This window comes from Canariomyces notabilis (assembly GCF_033297395.1).
Source record: "Canariomyces notabilis strain CBS 508.74 unplaced genomic scaffold N656scaffold_1, whole genome shotgun sequence".
NCBI lineage: Eukaryota > Fungi > Ascomycota > Sordariomycetes > Sordariales > Chaetomiaceae > Canariomyces > Canariomyces notabilis.
This window is the reverse complement of record NW_027041823.1, coordinates 1,376,032-1,393,290: the sequence shown is the minus strand read 5'-3', so window position 1 is coordinate 1,393,290 and position 17,259 is coordinate 1,376,032. Positions and strand designations below refer to the sequence as shown.

The following is a 17,259-nucleotide window of genomic DNA, read 5'->3' as shown; positions in this document are numbered from 1 at the left end:
ACCTCAGATGAGGTGGCAGCTCAGACGGTAGCATGCAATCTTCGGCAGCATGCGGCACTCTGTTGGTACCTTGATCATTTCGCTCCATCAAGTGGAGAGAAAGAGCGCAGGATTAAATACATTCTTACTAGCGAGCACTCTCACGATTTTGAAGTCTTCAAGTCAGCCATGAGATGAATCCTTATGCCAAGACACCAGCTACCTAGACTTGCTCCTTCTTGAATCTTGACCTTGCCGTCTATCTCGCTCGGCCAAGGGGTACTCTGGGGAAGAGTTCCGTTTTATTTGCCATCAAGGTGTTGGACTAGGCGAGTGCCTAAGTCCCAGGTGATAGAAGTGTCTGTCCGACATCGCCGCCGGGTTCTCCAACCGGCAAGCTTCCTCGGCTGGTGACCTCGAAGTCTTCCATCAACCCGGCCTGCCAGATTTACATCGACGACGGCTAGTTGACAACCATAAAAGCCGAATCCGGATCCACCTACATCTAGACTGTCTCTGAATGCGCCCGGGGCTTGGGGCTTTGACTTGAGGGCCGCCAATCTCTTTCTTGTGCCCCCACATTCTCTTGCTGCCAACTACTGCCAGGGCGACATTGGGACTCTCGCCGGGTTTCACTGGCCTGCAGTGGCTGCACCTCGGCAACGGCTTGAACCATTGCCGCACCTGCCGCCACCGACGCAGGACAACACAAGCACGTCCAATCTGCGCAGGTTGCCGGCCCCGAGCTGCGATATCGCCATGCAATTGGCTACTTGCTTCCTCGTCGCATTTCCCTCCTTGGACTGCCACAACTTGCGCCAATTTGCTCTTCCATGCGAATATGGCAGTATATGTTCGTGATACGGTACGCCGGCGACAACGCTGGAGTGCTGGACGAGGACCGGGTTCAGGCCCGGAGAAACGGTGCATACAAAAGCAGCCATGGTCCGGTCTCCTCGTGGCCGAATAAGACTTGTCTGCTGCAGACTGCCGGCACACTGTCGCTGAGACCTGAATACTTACCTTCTAGCACCTTCTGGTGTAGCTCTTATCTACCTGGCAGGGCCTTAAAGCCATGGGCTCGCTTCCACAAGATCCATTCGATGTCTCTCGGGTCCACATCCTCTTCCAACGCCATGGCCAAGCGGTGTCAAACATTGTTGACTATGAAACCCCGGGCATCACCGCTGAGAATATAACTCTAGACGAGTTAACCAGATTGGCGACCTGCGATCCAAACCTCCATCTTCGCACCGGCGTCTTCCTCCCGGACGGACTGACCAGCTTCGGCCTCGACTCGTCTTACGCCTTTGTCGACGACGTCACCGACGACAACGGCGTCCCCCGGCTGGACAATGTCTACATGCTCGTGTCGTCGCCCCTGACACGGGCACACCAGACGTTACAGGCCAACAGTCGGGCCTTTGGCCTCGTGGGGCCTTTCCATGGCGGAGCCGGAGCGGGTGACGGTGGCAGTACGCTGTCCGAAACCGCAAACATCTACTGCCATCCGGGATTTCGGGAAGCGACCACTTGGCCGCACGACTTTCCGCCCCTGCGCCTTGTGAATCCGGAAGTGGCGGCGGCAACCGCACCAAGAGACGGCCACATTACCAACAAGTCCAAGCCGAACCCCGTATCGACGAATACGGTCTCATACATCCGAGTCGCGGGCGGCAGCGGACGTGGCTGCGGTCGGGTGGTGGGCGAGACGCACGTTGACACCAGCCGGCTGGTCTGGGCAGGCAGCAACCTGAGCAGGAGCGCGCACGATACACACCAATGGCAGAATCAGAGTCAGAGCCAGAGCGAGACGCTTGAAACCCGCATGGCGGCCGTGACCGCGGAGCCCGATCTGGCCTCGGTAGAGCGGGCGGTGCGCGAGGCGCGGGTATGGCTGCGCGGGTGCGCGCGGAGGGTCCTGTTCGAGCACGTGGCGGCCGGCAGGGCGGGTACGCCGCGCATTGTGGTGTGTCTGCACGGCGGCATCATCAATTTTGTGATGCAGAGCTGGCACTGCGATTTCAGGCGGGATTCGGCCCAGCAGGACTGGCGCTGGCATAGGTCGGTGGCACTCCGTCCGCTCGACATCGTAGTGTGCCGGTTTCAACAAGAACAACGACGCGATGAGGATGATGCCGTGGATGGTGGTGAGGCGCGGCTGGTCGAGCTCGACCCAAACTCGGACGAGGCTGAGGACTATGCCCGGGTCTTGGGTAGGTACTACCGCCACCTATCTAGTGATGGGAACCTTGTGTATCAGAACCCCGACGGGTCGTGGGTCGACCAGAAGGCTGCGCATTGCAAGTTCATTGTCAGCAAGGCGCACGAGGTGCGCGCGGTCGCGGCCGAGCGCAGGGAGGTGCTGGAAAGGCTGGTCATGTGGACGAGCGCAAAAGAGTTTCTAGCTTCTATCTGACATATCTAATCCGAACATAGGTCACTAATGGTATATCAGAGGAAGGTCATGGAGTTGATAACTTTCTTGGGCATTTCGAGGGGCTTACTACTAGGGATGTACAGTACCTATGTACGCTTCCCGAACGAAGCTGAGTGCTCGGCAGACATCATTGGAACAAGAAGACTGTATGTCCGGGACTCGGGGGTAGAGATTTTGCTAATGCAATGGGACTGTCCCGGCAGCAATTGTTCAAACAGACGGTGATTGGGGTGTGATGTTGCTGACTGAGAACATTAGGGAGCAAAAAGATGGTTAGGTACTTGAAGGAGCACTGGGTACGAGTATCTAGCGTACTGTATTGTATGTACAGTACATACAGTACAGAGAAAATGAAGCTTTCTGTTCAGTGAACATGTCTCAACCAGCAAAGATCCCTTATGCGACCCGTGTCGTTTCGCTTTCCACCATGCTATTCATCCCTCTTTCCACCGTGACTTTTGCGAGTCATGCTACGGAACAGACGAAGCAGCGTTTCAGAGGCAGAGGAGTCTCATCATTCTAGCATAAGTCGTACAAGCATGTACAATACATTAAGGACATGATGCTCCCTGATTTGCCTCTGCCTTCAATTTGAATTATGTCACCGCGAGGGGCTGTACTTAGTACTATTTGATTTGGATAACGCAATATGGTATGCAGGTGTACCTTTACTGTACTGTATCTAGTACATACACCGTTACATGAACTTGACAGTACCATGTCCGATGGGCTTCTGGGAACTCATGGAGTCATGGATTGATTGAGGCCTGAGGGTGTTTGGAACTTCGGATCTAGACCAGACTGTCTGTGGCTCGGGAGCTTCAACGTAAGGGCTACACTAGTTGCTGCTTGCGTGGAATGCATCATCTCACGGCACTAGGAGCATAGGTAAGTATCATTAACGGTACGGAGTACCCTACGAGTGAATGTAAGCCTCCACTCTGCCGCACCCCGGCTACGGTGCCCGGCTACGGTGCCCGGCACCCCGGCAGAGGGTGGACAAACACATATGATTGGGGCAGCTTTGATGCTTGTGCAGATTGTTAGCGAGATGAACAAGCGGTCATGTGAACTGGATGGAATCCGAATCCCATCGCATTGCCAATCATTTGTTAGTGACTAGGGGTCAGTTTGTACGCTTAGGTCCGGGGGAGGCGTCCGGGTACGATACCACGGCTCGCCCAGGAACTTTAACACGGAGACTGCCCTGGAGCTTCAAAGTTTGCTGTCCGTCAATGGGTCACGTTGTGAGGATGGCCGTACACCAACTAACCTGACCAACGGACACGAACTACGCGATGTTCAAAATTCGACTGACAGTGACGATGATCCGCTCTTTGATTCCTACTACAACAGTGTGTGTACAAAGTAGGATTCATCCATTGATTTCATTCCCAACTTGAAAAAAATGCTCCTCTAGTACACCCTGCATCTCCAGTGAGGTGGTGTGAGTATGTACGGGCCTCGACCGCGTTTCGCTTCTCCTATTCTCCTAATATACGTTGGAGAAGAGTAGTTGTTTTTTTTTTCCAACCGTGACCCTGAAAGGCAACCCCATCCAATCCAAACACCAAAACCAATGAAGCCAATACCAGGTCCCCTGAATCATCCTGAAGCGCCCGACACCTAATGCAGTCCCTGACCAGCCGAGAAGCTTCAGGCTGAGATATCCAAAATCAAATCCCTTAAGAAGTCGAAATATGAGTGGCCTAGTGGGAGAGGCCAGGGCGAGCGTTTGGGCGTGTGATCAAGTGCTCCCAAGCGACGGGTTTCTGGTTCAACCTGGCCTTACAGTCGCCACAGAGCTCGTGTCGACTACACATAAGTACAGCGATGTCAGCAGCTGGACAAACGATGGCATACTGCAACTGGGAGACCAGATCCCGGGGCTGTCCGTACTATTCGAAATGTGTTATATTAGGGGGGCATCGCTTGTGCGTAATGGTGTATTGTCTACACCAGCGCGCTGCGATCCATCGGATGTGCTCGCAGGCATGTTCTCGTTGGGTGTAGTCGCACATGGTGAATTCTTATGCGCGACGGGTACGGTACACGTAAACAATATATGACGGTTTGCTCAAGTGTTGCAGGGCAGAGTTGAGTACGATGTGTAACCTGGCAGTGTTGGTAATCAGAGGATGACAAAGATGAGAGCAAGAACAGGAAGTTACGGCCGTTCTTGTATGGGGCAGTAGAGACTACTGACGGCCGTGAGGAAGTTATTATGATCTCGTTGAGGCACTCCCTGGAACAGCGTTGCCAGCATCACGAATTCGAGCCCAATTTCTTCTTTTGGCGTCTTGCAGCGTCCAGAACGGCAGTTGTGAGGGCACGGCATGTACAGGTGTCGGAGTATAAGCCGAATTCGAGAGAGAAGAGGTAATAACCGGCGACGTGAGATCCACTCGAACCACACTCTCGGGTCGCAAAGGCAAGTTTGGGAGTTGAGAGATGACTAACTTACGTACCCAAGGGTGGGGGCTGGGCAGCAGCTGGCTGCGAGTTTCCTCGGAGCTTCCAACCGCCGACAATGCCAGGCTCACCAATGGATGCCCCACGTCTCACACTCGAGGTGGTTAAGGGGGTGACAGGTCCATGTCATCATGATGTGTTGCTTTCAATGTGGCCTGACGAGGTAATAAATAAATCGCTAGCGCTTGAGACGAAGCGAAGCGTCGATCCGACTAATAAGGTACCTCGTGGCTTGGACTCAGGGTAGGAATCGACATTTAACATTTGTTAGATCCCATGACTCGATGTTGTCAACTCGCCTACGAGGAAACTTGGACAGGAAGGCGAAGGCGAGACGACCCATGATACGTCCAGCCCAGGGGTCGCTGGATGGAACCTGGCGGCCGAATCTCGATCTTGTGGAACAACGAATCTCATCGACAGCTGGAGAATACATTAAGTTGACAGACGGAGTTAGCCGTGAGGATGTGAGAGGTCACATTCTGGATTTCTGAGCAACGACAAGGGGTTTATTTTGGGGATGAATAAGCGATTGGCAAGCGAAGGCAAGCGAAGTAGAGCGCCACCTGCGGACACAAGGAATAAGAAAGGGGAGGCAGAAAGAAGGAATCCACATAACTAATCAAATAATTGCCTAGGAGACAACCATTAACCTATCCGTAACTTGGACGAGGACGTAGGTATTGTAGGGCAGCAAGCCAACTGATCTTTTGGAGGAAGTAGCCACTCAACACCCTGACGTTTTATGAGAAAAGCAGTCATTCTAAACCTGACGTAAGAGCAAACCGTGACTTCTTAGCACAGTTCAATCTGAAGGCAGCCACTGGAAACCATACAGTTATATCTATCAAACAATCCTCCTGCGGCGCCTTGCAAGACTAAGTCGGCAAGCAAGTTGAAGCGGCTCTCAATTGCATTCCACACAGCGGGCTGGCCGATTGGGCACGAAAAGGATCTGTCGGCGCGTGCCACCTCTGCCAAGTGCTGTCGCGGAAACGCGAATTGATGCACATTCTCCAGGACCTTTGAAAACCGGGTGCTGGCATCGCCATCCCCAAGGCGCGGCGGGACGGCCTAGAGTAGTTACCCACATCCACCAACGTTGCTCAGATGTTGAACATTGTGAGTTTCAAGACGTCCAGTGATCGCCGAAGTACTGGGAGCGGGGAAATCACGTTGTTCGGCAGTGAGGTGTTGACAAGCACACCACCTTCCATGTTTGGAAATTGGGAACCGGTCAACAAACTTTATTTCGACATCAACCATTCTCTCTTCACAACACCGATGTTGATCATTCCTGGCTTTCTTCAATCCTACGAAGGTATCTATCTCCCTTCACACCAGTTAAATACCGCCTGACATTCAAACATTACATCGACCCAGGGCACTGGTGGGACTCGGGCCGGACAAAACGACAAATGCAGCGAGAAAAACCACCAGACTGTTTGAGGAGCGGCAAGCAGCACAGCGACTCCAGTCTGCCACCGCGCGCCACAACATATTGACCGTGCAGCCGCTGTGCTGAACGTGACCCTGACTTGTTGACTGATGAGCGAGTTTTGCTGATCGGGACGGCTTTCAACCCAGAAACACCAGTCGTCTAAGGTTACGGGCCGAGACACGCACCGCAGTGCAGTGCACGGCAACCGACTGTGGCGCTCAGTTGCTTGATGCTTCCATCTCTCTCGGCCACGTTCGAGTCGCGTGACGGCAGAGAGCGGGTGATACAATGATCAACGTTGGATTTTGGTCGACGGATGCCTGGGCCTGGAACGTATCGCTTTCGACTCATGTGGTCTTTCTGGCACCCCAATTCGGCGATGGCGGGCGTTTAGGGCGGCTGATCTTTTGCCGTAACTGGCAGAATGCAACCACCCGCTGGCGACCCTTGTTCGGTTCGGGAAGCTTGGATGGCGTTTAACGTGCGCAGGGTACTCAAACCGTCCAGCCCCTCCGCCGAGACCACGGCGGAGATATGCACCAGGCCCTGGTCCTTGTCTGTCGTGTTCACACCATCACCGCACTCACAGACTTTGGACGTTCGTTACCCCATGTGTCTTGGGCCTTCAACCATGCTCCGGCATGAATCTGCATACTCACCGTTCTCACGGACCGAGCTCATCGGGAAGGCGCCTCGGCTAACTTCGTACGCAGTTGGCTGTGTATCATGCGTCAGTTTAGGGCCTTGCCGCTCATGCCATTGTCACCGAGCAACTTGAAGCGTGACAGACACCGATACCTTTGCGTGCCTAGGACTCTGGAGTGTAAAAAAGGCTTGATTGACTTGGGCTAAAATGATTGAAGATACTCAAGATGGAAAGATTGGAACAGGCGACGCAGGAGGAATTGGACCTTGTCCCGTCGGTTAGTCCACCGAGGGGATCGAATGGAGAGCCGGACCGACAGGGACCTTCTATCCGCTTCGCTCCGCATCATCAGTGCGTCTCCGTCGGAACCCATCCGAAAGGGAAAGGAAAAGAGAAGAAAAGAAAAAAAATGAGCAACCAGCCAGCCCTAAACCCCTGATTCAATGCAGTCGGATTCCCCAGCAAAGACAAAGTCGGACAGGTTTGATGGAGGATGCAAAAAACCGTTGTCATGCTTTTCCCGTTTTTTTCCTCCCTTCACACACTCCCTCTCTTCAGTATCACAGCCATGCTGACAGCAGACAGGAGGCCCGGGGTCAGGCTGTTTATTTCTTGCAGCTGCGCCAGGCGATGTTGAGCTGCTGGGTGAAAGCGACGGTGGCGTCGTCGTCGGTGATGAAGCCCGAGGCGCTGCTGTTGGTGCTGGTCAAGGCAATGCGGTTGTTGATGTTGAGGATGCCGCTGGCGCCGCACGGCGAGTAGATGTAGCTGGCCGTGGGGATCTTGTCGGCCTTGGTGTACACCTGGCCTTCGGCCCAGATGCCGCCGCCCGTGATGGACGTCTGTGTCGTCGTCGTCGCCTGCGCGTCCTGGCTGAAGTAGTAGGTGCTGTAGAAGTTGCCCGTGACGCCCGTCTCCAGCTGCGCGTAGCCGTGGTACGTGCTCTCCACAACGGCGAATTGGAAGCCGCCGGGGTACTGGTTTTCACATCACTCCCGTCAGTTTCTGTTTTCTGTTTGGTGGTTTCCTTTCGGGTACAAAACACAGAGCACTCGTTGCTATACCTTCAGGTTCAAGTGGAGCTGGCAATTCTTGGTGCGGTCGGTCATCTTGGTGCCGGGCCCAATTTCGGTCTGGAAGGCATCGAAACCAAAGGTGATGACCTGTGCCTTGAGTCAGCATCGTGCTCGTCGTTTCTCATCATCAAGGACGTGTTCCACCTACCGTCTTGTCGGGCGAGATGCTAGTCGACACGGTGCCTTGCGGGCAGCCGCTGCCGGAGAAGCTGGCTTCGACGATCTGGATCTGCTTCGGGTCCGGAGCATCGGCCCAGCCATCGTTACCCACGACCTGAGCGACGGGGCTGGCGGCCACAAGGGCGGGGAGGACGAGAGCGGCGGCGCGCATTTTGGCTGGTGAGTGAAGATCGAAGAATCGAGGTTATTGAGACCCGAGAGATGAGTTGCCTGGGGAAAAGCTGGGAAGATTGCTGTGCTGATGGAAGGAAATCTGAATCGCCATGTCGACGGCGGCCCTCGATACTTATACTCGTCTGTTCACGTTTCCCGGTTCCCGGTCCCAGGCCCCTTTCGCCGTGGACTTGTCCCTCCCCCCCCGTTCCTAGATCCAAACGATGGCATATCTTGGGCGGCGAAGGCTAAGTCGTGTCGAGGCAAGAGGATTCCCTTGGCGTTCATGGTCTGCCTCGTTAATTTGGTTCCCAGATTGATGCAGCCGCCTCCCATGGCGCCAACATGGCTCATTCTCGGTACCGTCTCCTCCTCTCGGAAGCCGCCAGGGATTGCATCGGGCGTGTAAACAAAGACTTCGTTCGTGTTCGGCCGGGGGCAGATGTTCTGGCGTCTATTCTCAGCCCTTAAGGTCGCGGCGGTCAAATTTACGGATGAAGTGAGGATAAATGAAACGCAAATTAAGACGGGACCTGCAGTTCTTATGGGCTCGCCTCGAAAAGGTACCATCGCCCAAACAAGGGCCATGCCGAGACCCAGGCCACTCGTTTTCGGATCCTCACTCGCTGACAAGATCCATTTACACCGATGTTGTGTGTGGAGATGCCGGTAACCTAATTCTTTTTATAGAAACGCTCCTCTATACTTTCGCCTGGTCCAGCCTCTTTTTGCATATGGAATCGAGGCCGCCGCCGTCGCTCTCGGGTTTAACAGACGGTGAAGTCCATGTCGCACAGCAGTTCGATTCCAGATACGGCCTGAGGAAAGCGGAGACTCGCAACGTTAACTGTCGTCTGGTGTGCCTTAGAACAAAAGGGACTACTGCATTGTGTTTTCCAGTCCCTGAGTGGCCAGCCCGACCCAGGACACCGGCAACTGGAGTCGGAGTTGAACCAGCCATGGTGCTAGAAGGCACTGACCATATCGCGATGCCACCACGCCGGACCGGACGCACCGAGTCTGTCATCATGGCTGTCAAGGATTCTATTTTTGTTGCAGCCTCAGGGGTTTGTTGATTGAGCTTGATTGAGGGCCCACTAGGCATTCCTTCGATGGCAGCATCGCGGACCTGGAACCGTTTCCATGGCTGCATGCGATGTTATCTGGACACATGAACTTGCAGCTGTCGATGGTTCACGCATGTCAGCTGACGCCTTTGGATAAGCTAAGGGTAACTTCAGGTTAGTATCTGTGTCGTCCCTTCCTAGACGCTGGGAGGTCCTGGCCATATCCTTCCGCGGCCTCTGAGAAGGTTTAGGACCACTTTCCAATATGCCAGTATGCCAGCAGAGTCCCTTCGCATGGCATGTTTTGGGCCTTCATCCGTTGGGAATGTGTAAGTTTGATAAGTCGGGTCCCGCCACAACCCATTTTTCTGTAAATCACTGATGCCGTGCACCCGTGCCGTGCCCAGTCCGGTTTGGTCTACAACTCTGCATTGCTCTTGTGTTCTCAATGCCAGCTGTTCTCACACGGGTACAGCTCGGGTTTTGGGAACCAGAGCCTCCGCATACTTCACGATAAGTCGGGTGCATAAAGGCTACTGGGACCACGGTACAAAAGAGTTGGGACTGATGTTGTTTAGCACTGCAGCTGGCTCTTCATCATTTGCTGTGTAATTCGTCTGTTTCTTGGCCCGACATCTCTTCGAATGTTCTGGTCTTCCAAGAAAGATTGTCTCTGAGAGCTGAGGTGGCAAAAAGAGCCTGGCCCGGAAATACGGACCTGGATGATGTGAAGAGTCGAGTGCCATGCCGTCGCCCCTGCCCAGCTGCGCTGGATGCGACCCAACTTACCCGGACACGCCAACAATGTTACATGGATTCTCAAGAGATCTTCGGATGAGCTGCTCCCGGGGAGGCATGATGATGGGGAAAGATGAATAATGAGAAAGCTAACGCGATTAGTAGGTCCTTCAGCAGGTACCTGGTGAATGCGTGCAACAGAAGCCAATGCTACACTTACACGCAAAGTGTCAACATAGTGAACTCACAGATGCCACATCAGCAAGGTACCTACATACCGGTACCCTACCCGGACGGGATACTGCCCCGCACACGGATTGAGGTTGCTCCAGCCAGGAATTCGGGTTTAGCCCCCCACCGTCGCATCCGCCCGACGCTGTGGTGGGAGAGGGAGAGGAAGAGGGACATCAGCCATCATGCACAGAAGCCGCCCCTGCGTTGACGGATGCGGTCTCTAAGGGTTGTATTCAATCATGGTGTTCCCGTACATCATCACGTTACTTGCTCACTGCATTCTGCAAGGAGCAAGGACCCTTGTCAAAACGCGCACAAATCACTGTTCGCGGTGTCGCCGCCCAATACTAGAATAGATAAATAGCCCGAGATCGGGAGTCACTATATGAACTGAGGCTTGTTTTGGTTGAAAATAGCTACCTGACTGAGACGAGAATAGCAACAGTATAATATGAATTTATGAAGTCGATTGGGGACCAACCTGGTCCAGTCCTCTGTCATCACTTTGTCCGTGATGGGATTCGCGCGGAACGAAACCTTGGTGGTGGAGACTGCTACTCTGCGTTGCTTCTCTGCAGTGCCATCAATGGCTAGAAAAGACTCCGTATCGGGACTGGATGGCAGAATTAGAGAGAGGGTTCCAGTGAGTTTGCCCAGCTAATACCAACCTACCGCTGACAGCGGGCGTTTTTGGATCTGGCTTGTCGTGGGACTAGTCAGGGCGATGATGTACCCTCGGTGGACACCAGGCTGTCCGTAGACATGCTCTGAGTTGGGTCCTTTGCTGTCGACCCATTAGCTTGTCTATTTCTGGCTCGACCAATAATTACATCAATACTAATGGCACTGCTCTGCTTCGTCCTTCGGGGGGCTTGCCGACTCAACCGAGGCTGCGGCCCTTTCTAGGAAAGCTGCCGTTGCCCAAGTAAACAGACAAACCGGAGGCAGCTTCCGAGGGACGGAGAATACATGGCCCCGAGGCGCCGGTAGCCAGCCCACCTCATGCACGCCATGCCTCGTGGATGGAACTAAGGTACCCTTCCCAGAGGTGCCACAAGCGCACGTTACCCAGTCTACAGATAAACCCCCCACATCCTTTCCCCCCAAAAAGAGATGCGGATGCGGTGCGGAGTGGACGAGGGCGGGATTGTAGACACTGGCTATCCTGATGTCTTCCAGACCGACCTTCTCACTCGTCCTGAGTCTGCATTGAACAGAATCTCACCCTTCAAGTCTCTAATAATCGCAAACATCGATTTGCTACCGCAACCTACCAACGTAAGTAAGCTACACAGACAAAACAAACGCATAATTGCTACATTACTCATCAGACAAATCCCTCATGACGGACCGGATAACCCCTTATTGCCCCTCAACTTGCTTAAGGATGCCCTCCAGGTTGATGCTCTTGGGCCGCTCAATGGGCAGGCCGAGTGCGCGGTCCCAGATGAGCTGTGCCAGCGGGCCGAGGCCGCGCGACACGCCGAAAGTGGCCGTGTAGTACAGCGTCTCGTGGAAGCCGTAGTGGTGGAACAGCACGCCCGAGCTGCTGTCGACGTTGGGGTACGGGTTCTTGGTCTTGCCGTGCTCCTTGAGCACCTCGGGCGCGATCTCGCTGTTCTTCTTCACCAGCTGGAACACGGGATCCCGGGCAATGCCCGGGCGGCTGGCCGCGTAGTCCATGAGCGCCTCGAACCGCGGGTCCGGCTTGCGCAGCACCGCGTGCCCGTACCCCGGCACCACGCGGCCCGAGTTGAGGGTTGACCAGAGGTAATCGCGCACGTCTTTGTCGGTGTACGATGCGGGGATGGCGTCCTTCATTTGCAAGATCCACCGGAGGACTTCTTGGGCGGCCAGACTGGATGGTAAAGGTCAGTTATGCTCATTGGTCTTCCAGCCATGGGCGAGAAGGATAAGGTACTCACCCATGCAGAGGGCCAGCCAGACCCTGGAGACCGGCACTGTAGCTGAGGAAAGGATCGCTCAGGGCGCTGCCGACGAGGTGTGTTGTGTGGGCAGAGACGTTGCCGCCCTCGTGGTCGCCATGCAGGGCAAGGTACAGCCTCAGCAGGTCCTGGAAGTCCTCGTTCTCCTTGCCACCCTTCCCCAGCATTGCAGCGAAGTTGTAGGACCAATCCTGCTCAAGATCAATCTCGGCAGGGAGGGCGCCGCCTCCCTTGTACGAGTTCTGGTAGATCTTGGCGGCGATGGTGGGCAGCTTGGCGAGCAACGAGATGCAGTCGTCAAAGGTGGGTTCCCAGTAGTCGGCTTTGTTCAGACCTTGCTCGTAAGCCTTTGCGAACTTGGATGTGTAATTGAGCGCCGAGACGGCGATGGCGAACTGAGTCATGGGGTGCAGATCCTTGGGGAAATCGTCGAGCATCTTGTTGACAAAGGCGGGCAGTTGGCCCTGCTCGGCAAGCTCGCGCGAGAACTGGCGAACCTGATTGACCGAGGGAACCTTGCCCGTTAGCAACAGCCAGAACATGGCCTCGGGCAGCATCTCGGTGCCCGTTTTGCCCTTGGGCAGCTCTCTCTGGCAGTCTTTGATGGTGCGGCCGTGGAAGCGGATACCCTCGTTGGCATCGAGAACAGAGCCTTCCCAGACCATGGCTTTGAGGCCGCGCATGCCACCGATTGTGTTCTCGACCTTGACCTCGCCAATGACCTTGGAGCCATGGGCCTTGACCCTTTTGAACAGCTCACGCTTGGCCGGGATTACCTCCTTGAGTGTCGTTTTAAGATCGGGTTCGGCGGTCGCGTACGTCCTCCGCAAGGGGATGGCATGGCTGACGGCTCTGACGGTAACGGGCTGCTGGGGGTCAGTACCAGTCGAATTAGGTTGTGCAGATTGTCTGACTTACACGCAAGGCTCCGCCCAGAGCGCGGCGACTACTCCTCAGATTCATAGCCATTGTGTTTATTGCGTGGACTGTCCTCTCGCTTATCTCAGTATTTGGAACACACGAAAGATTGTGAATACCTAGGAGTGCTGAGCAAGCTACGCCCGGAGTTGGATATTATTTCAGGCGCAGGAACTGGAATGTGTAGGTAGGCCGCAGGAGATGTGAGGTAGGGGTCCCGAGACCGCCAGTGCGGGGTGTTCAGGGGCAAACCCTGTTCCGTCCCTTCTCTCTTGGAATTTGGCTACGAAGTACTTGAAGAGACTTTTCGTATGTGCTCAGTGGCAGTTGACAAGTGCAAACTGCAGTTATGGTTGATGCCTTCGGCGACAAAATGCAACAATCAATGATCAAGAAAGCACAATAACCTCGGAGTTTTTGTTGCAACCCTTCTCGCAAGTGCACCTGCGATCCCGCCGTCTTTCAATTGCTCCGAGATGTGACGTGATGAGCCGAGGAAAGCCGCTCCCCCCGCACCGAAGATGCCGACCCCGGGCCAACGGTTCTGAAGGAGCAATTGACCAATGGCGTGACGGCTGCAAATCCCTCGGCTTTCTGCGCTTTTTGGCGCCCCACTGACTCGCCCCACATCTCCGATTTAGGTGCCCCCGAGGTGCCGTAGGTGCTTGAGCCGCAAGCACGAAAGGCCTTGTTTCCTTTCTCCGAGTTCCGACTTGCGCCGCCGGCTTAACTCAGCAGTCGTCCGGTGCTGGTCACTCCGTTACTAAGCTCAATTGCCTCAACGAGTAGATCTGGATTCTCTCTTTTTCAGTCAGTCTTTTTCCTTGAAGTCGCTCAAGAAGCCTCATATTCGATAGCCTCTTGTACCCCCTCTCGATGCTGCGAACGATTCGCCCGCGAGTCCCGCGACGGGCCGCATCCGCCCGGCCGCTATCGTCCTTGTCCTGCGGTTCGGCGCGGGCCAGCTCGCCCCGTCTTTTCTCGACCACAAGAGCTGCCAGAATGTCCTCTCTACCGCCCGTCACGCCCCCAATCTCATCTGCCTTCCCGTCCGAATCATACCAACTTCTCCCCGAGACGAGCAAAGCAGGCGCAGCAGAAGACGCCCTGTTCCAGCAACAAGTCAAGGATGTCGAGGCATGGTGGGCCTCGCCGAGATACGCGGGCATCAAGCGGGACTGGACGGCCGCCGACGTGGTGAGCAAGCGCGGCTCCCTTCAACAGTCATACCCCAGCTCCGTCATGGCGCGCAAGCTGTGGAATCTGGTGCGCGAGCGCGAGGCCGCCGGCCAACCCATCCACACACTGGGCGCCATCGACCCGGTGCAAATGACTCAGCAGGCGCCGCACCAGGAGGTGCTCTACATCTCCGGCTGGGCCTGCTCTTCGCTGCTGACGACGACCAACGAAGTGTCGCCCGACTTTGGCGACTACCCCTACAACACGGTACCGAACCAAGTCCAGCGCCTGTTCAAAGCCCAGAGCATGCACGACCGAAAACACTGGTTCCTGAGGTCCAAAATGACGCCCGAGGAGCGCGCAAAGACTCCGTACATCGACTACTTCCGTCCCATCATTGCCGATGGCGACACGGGCCACGGCGGGCTGACGGCGGTCATGAAATTGGCCAAACTGTTCGCCGAGAACGGCGCGGCGGCGGTGCACTTCGAGGACCAGATGCACGGCGGCAAGAAGTGTGGGCACTTGGCGGGCAAGGTGCTGGTGCCGACGGGCGAGCACATCAACCGGCTCAAGGCGGCTCGCTTCCAGTGGGACGTCATGGGCACCGAGAACCTCGTCATCGCGCGCACCGACTCGGAGAGCGGCAAGCTGCTATCCTCGTCAATCGACGTGCGTGATCACGAGTTCATCCTCGGCGTGAGCGATTCGTCCGTCGGGCCCCTCGCCGAAACGCTCGCCGCCATGGAGGCTAAGGGAGCGTCCGGTGCCGAAATCGACGCCTTCGAGGCGCAGTGGGTCAAGAGCACCAAGCTGGTCACCTTTGACGAGGCCGCCGTGGCCCACTTTGCCGCAGAGGGCGTCGAGGAGGCCAAGATCGACGAGTACCGCCGCGCTGTCGCCGCGGACCGCGACATGGGCATCACTGCGCGCCGCAAGCTGGCCGAATCCTTGACACCCAATAAACCGGTGTACTGGGATTGGGACGTGCCGCGCACGCGGGAGGGCTTCTTCCATTTCCGCGCGGGCATGGAAGCCGCGACCAAGCGCGCGCTGGCGTTCGCGCCGTACGCAGACATGCTCTGGGTAGAAACAGGCGACCCCAACGTGGAGGTCGCGACGCGGCTGGGACGCGCGGTCCGGTCGGTTCACCCGGGCAAAGCCCTGGTGTACAACCTCTCGCCGTCGTTCAACTGGATGGCGCACGGCTTCACGCCCGAGACGCTCAAAAGCTTCATCTGGGACATTGCCAAGGAGGGGTTCGTGCTGCAGCTCGTCAGCCTGGCGGGCCTGCACAGCACGGCGGCTGTCAGCAACGAGCTGGCCAGGCGGTTCAAGACGGACGGCATGGCTGCCTACGTGGAGCTCGTGCAGAAGCGGGAGAAGGACCTCGGCGTCGACGTGCTCACCCACCAGAAGTGGAGCGGGGCGGGCTATGTGGACGCTGTTTTGGGGCATATCCAGAGCGGAAGCTCTGGGAGCAAGAGTATGGGCGAGGGGAATACCGAGGGGCAGTTTGTATGAGCCTCTAGGACGGTTCATGTAGAGATACTGGATGGATGGACGGCTCTAAGTAGCATGTTTCTTGCATGGGTTAGGCGTTTGATTGGGTATACGAGCGTTTCTTACTATATCAATACCATGAACTGTTGTACACGGTTCTGTTGGACATGCTGTCATGTCTAAGTAACGCGCACCCACTCATTCTAAGCTATCCTTGAGCGCATTGTTTAGCGGCGCTGGCGCGGCGGGGCCCTCAGGGGTAACATATGCCTTGGTCATGCCACCGTCAACCACAAAGTCTGTTCCGTTCACAAAGCTGCTCTCGTCGCTCGCCAAAAACACCACGGCCTGCGCCTGCTCGATGGCCTCGCCGAACCTGCCCGTGGGAAAGTGGATCTCGCGGCGGTGGCGTTTCGCCTGGTCGTCGCCTAACCAGTCCTGCAGCAGCGGCGTGTTGAGCGGCGCCGGGCACAGGCTGTTGAAGCGATAGCCCTCACGGGCATGGACAATGGCGAGCTCGCGTGTCAGGGCCAACACAGCGCCTTTGCTGGCGGTGTAGGCGAGCTGTGGAGTGGCCGAGCCGACGAGGGCGACGACCGAGGCCGTGTTGATGATGCTGCCCTTTCTCTTGCCGTGGCGGCGGAGCGAGAGCACGGCGTGTTTGCACCCGTACCAGACGCCCTTGACGTTGATGTTGTGCGTCAGGTCCCAGATTTCCTCGGGCGTGTTGAGCGCATCGTCGTCGCGCGCATGCATGATGCCGGCGTTGTTGAAGATCACGTCCAGGCCGCCCCACGAATCGAGGTGCTCTACCATGGTTTTGACCGCCGCTTCTTTAGAGACATCGCAAAGCTACAAGAAAACCAGTTAGCTTAGGGAAGATGTAACTGTAGGGGAAGAACATCTTACTATGGTCTCGACCCGCCCGGTATTGGGAACCAACTGCTTAACCTTGGCCAAAGCTCGGTCCAGCGCCTCCTTGGAGATATCGGCCATAAGCACGTTGGCGCCTTCTTTAGCGAACAAAATGCTGGTCTCAAGACCAATGCCACTGCCGCTACTGTTAGTTTTGGTGCCCTAGTATAAGGGCATGGTGGTTATCGGGCGTTGGCAAGCGACGCTGATAATGGCGGTCAGCGCTGACTTGAAGGCGACTTACCCGGCGGCGCCGGTGACAATGGCGTTTTTTCCAGCCAGGCGACCACGAGCCTCGGCCGCCATTGTAGCAGACTCTTTGTCGGGAAACTGAAATCCGAGTTGTGTGGGTGAAGACGAAGTTGGAGTTGC

The 17,259-nt window shown here is 55.8% G+C and overlaps 8 protein-coding genes across 8 annotated transcripts; 4 read left to right on the top strand and 4 right to left on the bottom strand.

Moving 5' to 3' along the window:
- Positions 1-1,054: 1,054 nt before the first annotated feature.
- N656DRAFT_764638 (uncharacterized protein) lies at positions 1,055-2,398 on the top strand (the record flags this gene model as incomplete). The annotated part of the gene is made up of 1 exon (XM_064813344.1): positions 1,055-2,398. The coding sequence occupies one exon, from the start codon at positions 1,055-1,057 to the stop codon at positions 2,396-2,398; it is 1,344 nt and encodes a 447-aa protein (XP_064674983.1).
- Positions 2,399-4,128: 1,730 nt separating this feature from the next.
- Positions 4,129-4,440, bottom strand: N656DRAFT_699712 (uncharacterized protein; the record flags this gene model as incomplete). The annotated part of the gene is made up of 2 exons (XM_064810808.1): positions 4,129-4,234; positions 4,319-4,440. The coding sequence occupies 2 exons, from the start codon at positions 4,438-4,440 to the stop codon at positions 4,129-4,131; spliced, it is 228 nt and encodes a 75-aa protein (XP_064674982.1).
- A 3,027-nt stretch (positions 4,441-7,467) lies between these two features.
- On the bottom strand, positions 7,468-8,640 carry N656DRAFT_35355 (uncharacterized protein). Its single transcript, XM_064809343.1, has 3 exons — positions 8,203-8,640; positions 8,043-8,141; positions 7,468-7,955 (listed from the first exon to the last, which is right to left on the bottom strand). The coding sequence occupies exons 1-3, from the start codon at positions 8,383-8,385 to the stop codon at positions 7,584-7,586; spliced, it is 654 nt and encodes a 217-aa protein (XP_064674981.1). The 5' UTR covers positions 8,386-8,640; the 3' UTR covers positions 7,468-7,583.
- Positions 8,319-8,906, top strand: N656DRAFT_35519 (uncharacterized protein). Its single transcript, XM_064809353.1, has one exon. The coding sequence runs from the start codon at positions 8,476-8,478 to the stop codon at positions 8,794-8,796; it is 321 nt and encodes a 106-aa protein (XP_064674980.1). The 5' UTR covers positions 8,319-8,475; the 3' UTR covers positions 8,797-8,906.
- N656DRAFT_35481 (uncharacterized protein) lies at positions 8,614-9,649 on the top strand. Its single transcript, XM_064809351.1, has 2 exons — positions 8,614-8,950; positions 9,078-9,649. Exons 1-2 carry the CDS (start codon positions 8,830-8,832, stop codon positions 9,461-9,463), a joined length of 507 nt encoding a protein of 168 aa, XP_064674979.1. The 5' UTR covers positions 8,614-8,829; the 3' UTR covers positions 9,464-9,649.
- A 2,139-nt stretch (positions 9,650-11,788) lies between these two features.
- Positions 11,789-13,341, bottom strand: N656DRAFT_764636 (2-methylcitrate synthase mitochondrial precursor; the record flags this gene model as incomplete). Its single annotated transcript, XM_064813343.1, has 3 exons — positions 11,789-12,284; positions 12,352-13,238; positions 13,291-13,341. The coding sequence occupies 3 exons, from the start codon at positions 13,339-13,341 to the stop codon at positions 11,789-11,791; spliced, it is 1,434 nt and encodes a 477-aa protein (XP_064674978.1).
- Positions 13,342-14,292: 951 nt separating this feature from the next.
- On the top strand, positions 14,293-15,993 carry N656DRAFT_825552 (isocitrate lyase and phosphorylmutase; the record flags this gene model as incomplete). The annotated part of the gene is made up of 1 exon (XM_064818449.1): positions 14,293-15,993. One exon carries the CDS (start codon positions 14,293-14,295, stop codon positions 15,991-15,993), a length of 1,701 nt encoding a protein of 566 aa, XP_064674977.1.
- Positions 15,994-16,170: 177 nt separating this feature from the next.
- N656DRAFT_698977 (NAD(P)-binding protein) lies at positions 16,171-17,193 on the bottom strand (the record flags this gene model as incomplete). The annotated part of the gene is made up of 3 exons (XM_064810748.1): positions 16,171-16,824; positions 16,882-17,023; positions 17,132-17,193. 3 exons carry the CDS (start codon positions 17,191-17,193, stop codon positions 16,171-16,173), a joined length of 858 nt encoding a protein of 285 aa, XP_064674976.1.
- Positions 17,194-17,259: the final 66 nt, after the last annotated feature.